At 49.6% G+C, this 3,122-nt stretch overlaps 3 protein-coding genes across 3 annotated transcripts in view; 2 read left to right on the plus strand and 1 right to left on the minus strand.

Annotated features, from left to right (window-relative positions):
* LOC113210231 (uncharacterized) overlaps window positions 1–1,541 on the plus strand; it is a 26,976-nt gene extending 25,435 nt beyond the window's left edge. Inside the window, exons 2-4 of the mRNA XM_026428111.2 lie at window positions 43–244; window positions 312–471; window positions 569–1,541. Coding sequence (XP_026283896.2) covers window positions 344–471; window positions 569–1,280 — 840 coding nt within the window. The 5' untranslated portion in view covers window positions 43–244; window positions 312–343 and the 3' untranslated portion in view covers window positions 1,281–1,541. The remainder of the gene's footprint in view (window positions 1–42; window positions 245–311; window positions 472–568) is intronic.
* The window catches only part of LOC113210234 (uncharacterized), a 50,133-nt gene that overhangs the window by 26,807 nt on the left and 20,204 nt on the right, over window positions 1–3,122 (minus strand). The gene's annotated exons all lie outside the window — the stretch shown is intronic.
* Window positions 2,324–3,122, plus strand: part of LOC113210233 (uncharacterized) — a 2,181-nt gene continuing 1,382 nt past the window's right edge. Inside the window, exon 1 of the mRNA XM_052272442.1 lies at window positions 2,324–2,605. The gene's annotated coding sequence lies outside the window, so the exon portion shown is untranslated. The remainder of the gene's footprint in view (window positions 2,606–3,122) is intronic.

Below are 3,122 nucleotides of genomic sequence, written 5' to 3' on the forward strand. Positions count from 1 at the left end.
TTAATTCTATATTTTTAACGGAAAGTTCGTGGTTTTTTACAGTGACGTGCGAGAGCTCAACCGTGCAGTTGCTTCACAACCTGGGCAGCTAGGCGCTGCGCTGCGACCCTAGGTGCAAGACCAACTCGGGTCAGGACGTGGACGGCCGGAAGGAACCAGTTCGGCGACGGCGGCCAGCGCTGACCCCAACGTGCTCGTCCTGTTCTCCCCCTTCTGCGGCTTGTGGCTCACCGACTCATCTCAGGTAGTCTGGTCTCAACAAAACTAGCTCAATTTCTTAACTGTTTGTACTTATTTTTATTTTTGCGCAGGTTTGTGTCGTTGGTTGCTTTTGCACCGCACGATGCCCCGAGCAAGGAAGCGGCCTGCTGCGACAGCGGACGGCAGCGGGGATCAGCCACCGCAGAAGGGAGCGCGGGCCAGTGCCAGAGTTGCCAGTGCCAAAGTTGCGGCGAGAGGCGCCAGTGATCCGTGAGTCTCGGTGCAAGAGCAGTTTGGTTGCGAGGAACCCCAAGCCTCGCAAGAATGATGCTAGCTCACCTCACTGTGGTCCCTTGTTGTTTTGCAGGCCGTCGTGGTGCTCCGAGTGCTGGGCGCCCGCCGCCGCCGGCGAGTGTTCCGATAAGGGACACACCCTGATCTCTACCAGCGATGCACAGCGCACGGCCAGGGAGGCCTTCGCTGAGGCACAGGCTGCGCTTAATCGGTGCCAGGCTCGTCTGGACGCTACCTTGAAGTCGGGCGAGACGCTCATCCTCAAGGCTGAAGTGGACGGAATAGACGACGATACTGATTATATGGAAGGGGCTACGTTGACAATCAAGCTCGTCGTCGACGGCGGCCTCAACGAGAAGGAAAAGAAGTCCATCATCGCCGCCATGAAGAGCAAGGATGAAGACGACGATAACCTCGAGTGCTACCCGGAGGCAGACGAGTCATCGGCCCTTGCCGCGCAAGGTGTCCTGAACACCAAGCGGATACAGCCGGTTCTGCACAAGCTCTCCCAGTGTGTGGTGGGGCAGACGCTCCCTCCAGGCACGATCCTCATCTGCCCCCAGTCCAACACCTTCGACGTGTATGCCCGCGCTGTGGTTGTCCAGAAGTCCCAACGCAACGACCGCATTCTCGGACAGGTGACGGCCGGCCTCGGAGATCTGCGAACGCATGGCAAAGCTCATGAACCCTGGCACAACTGGGACGACGAAATTGATGGAAACATATCATCTACCAGAATCTCTGCCATGTATTTTGAAGTGCCGAAACCTGCGCCGAAAGCTTAATCGGCTACTGCTACTGCTCCTGGGGGAGGGCGTGGGCAGATTTAGGTCAGTACCGTTCGAGGTGGTTTGGTAATCTCATCTGCTACGGCCGTGGTTCGTGAGAAGGCAGAATATTTTGTTTTAATATATCTCCGACGTGTCTGTTTGTCTAGTAACTTCAATTTCCAATCAGTCTGGAAAAACATGACTACTTCTGTGCAGTATTTTTAAAAGTGTGTTTTTATTTGTTTTTACGCTAAATAAAGTGTATTTTTATGTATACTTTTCATAGTTTCCTTTGGTATTAATCCATGTGGTACATTTTAAGAAAATTCTTTTTTAATCTGATTCCATTTTGGGGGTTCTTTTTGGAGCTGCGCTCTGCCCACCCAATGAATGGTGAACGAGAGGCAATGCTGTGTAGGCGATGTTGTGTGGCCAGGCCGTGCTGTGCCTGCAGGTTCATCCACTTCCATGCGAAAACAGCTCTTGTAAGACGATCGCAAGCGTAGCCCCGCGCAACCCCCCGCGCAACCGGCACGGCCTACAAGCACGGCCTTGGCCGCACAGCATCGCCCCCACCCCCACCCCCGCGCATTGTGGGGCTGGTGTTGACGCCCCGGACGGCCGGAAAGACCAGGTCCGCGACGGCGACCCTTCGTGCCTGTCCGGCTCTCGGTGTGAGTTCGCCATCGCCGTTACTGCAGCTGCGGCTCATCCTGGGTAGGCCAGGGCTAGGGCGGGTTGAAACCTCCTCAGGCCTCCGCATTCAGTCAGCAGCAAGCACTCCGCACCCCGCAGTCGAGGTCCAGCTCCAGCAGGCATCAAACGTCCCTTCTCCGCGCAACTTCACAGCTAAGAAGGTAGGTCGTTTGTAATGCTCTCCGAAGCGCAGGGATGTGTTTTCAGAGGATGGAGGATGTGTCGTGTCTGGAATGGACCATGTGAATCACTCCTGTTACTACTCGTGTGTATATAAGCCATACGTGCAGACGGAGGACGGAGGGGAGTAGGCAAGCCCGCTAGCACCAGAGATCAATTTTTCATTACCGGCACGGGCAGACGAAAATGTCATGTTTACATCTTGTAGCGGCAGATTTCGAAGTTATTTCTAGACGTTTCTAGAGCAAGAAATCAAGTGTTTCGTAATTTTTCGCGCGGTATTGTTGACTTTTAAGATTCACTTCGTATTGCGTAGATTACCCGTTACATTTTCCTGCCAGTATTAATAGATGAGCCTTATTTTTTAAGAAGCACATTTATGTTATAGGTTATGTTGTGACATAGTGCCTAGAATAAAATAATAAGTTATAATATCAACGAAACTACTCACAGAACACTCATTGGTTAGTATCAGGTATTAAAAATATGAAAAGATGTCGGTTCCAACATGAAATGTAATGTTAAACGGTTGTTCTGTGGTGTTTGACCATCTGTGAAAATTTCAATAATTCTGTTTTGTGCAAATAAATAGAGAAGGCAACTTAACTTTAACAGACATTTACATCAAAAAGAGCCAATTGCTATGAGTTCATTTTGTTCCGTTGAATTTTGATGGCTGTTGTGATGAGTTGACTAACTCCATTTTGGTAAATGACAACGATCGTTCAAGTCAATTACGCTTAAATCTCAAACTTATTTATCTTCCACCGTGGTGAAAATATCCCCACCCTTCCTGTGGATGGAAGCAAACTTTCCTATACTATGTTAAAGCATGAAAATCTCAGTTTGACAAATAAGTAACTCATTTCTTTCCTATGCTTCACAGCCCACTAATAGCTTTGTTTTCTTTTAAAATACTAATTTGTATCAATTGTTTACAAGTAATTTGATAATTAACTTTTATTTCATGGCACCTCAGAA

Source organism: Frankliniella occidentalis, unplaced genomic scaffold (genome assembly GCF_000697945.3).
Source record: "Frankliniella occidentalis isolate FOCC.00 unplaced genomic scaffold, Focc_3.1 Scaffold204, whole genome shotgun sequence".
In the NCBI taxonomy this organism is placed as follows: Eukaryota; Metazoa; Arthropoda; class Insecta; order Thysanoptera; family Thripidae; genus Frankliniella; species Frankliniella occidentalis.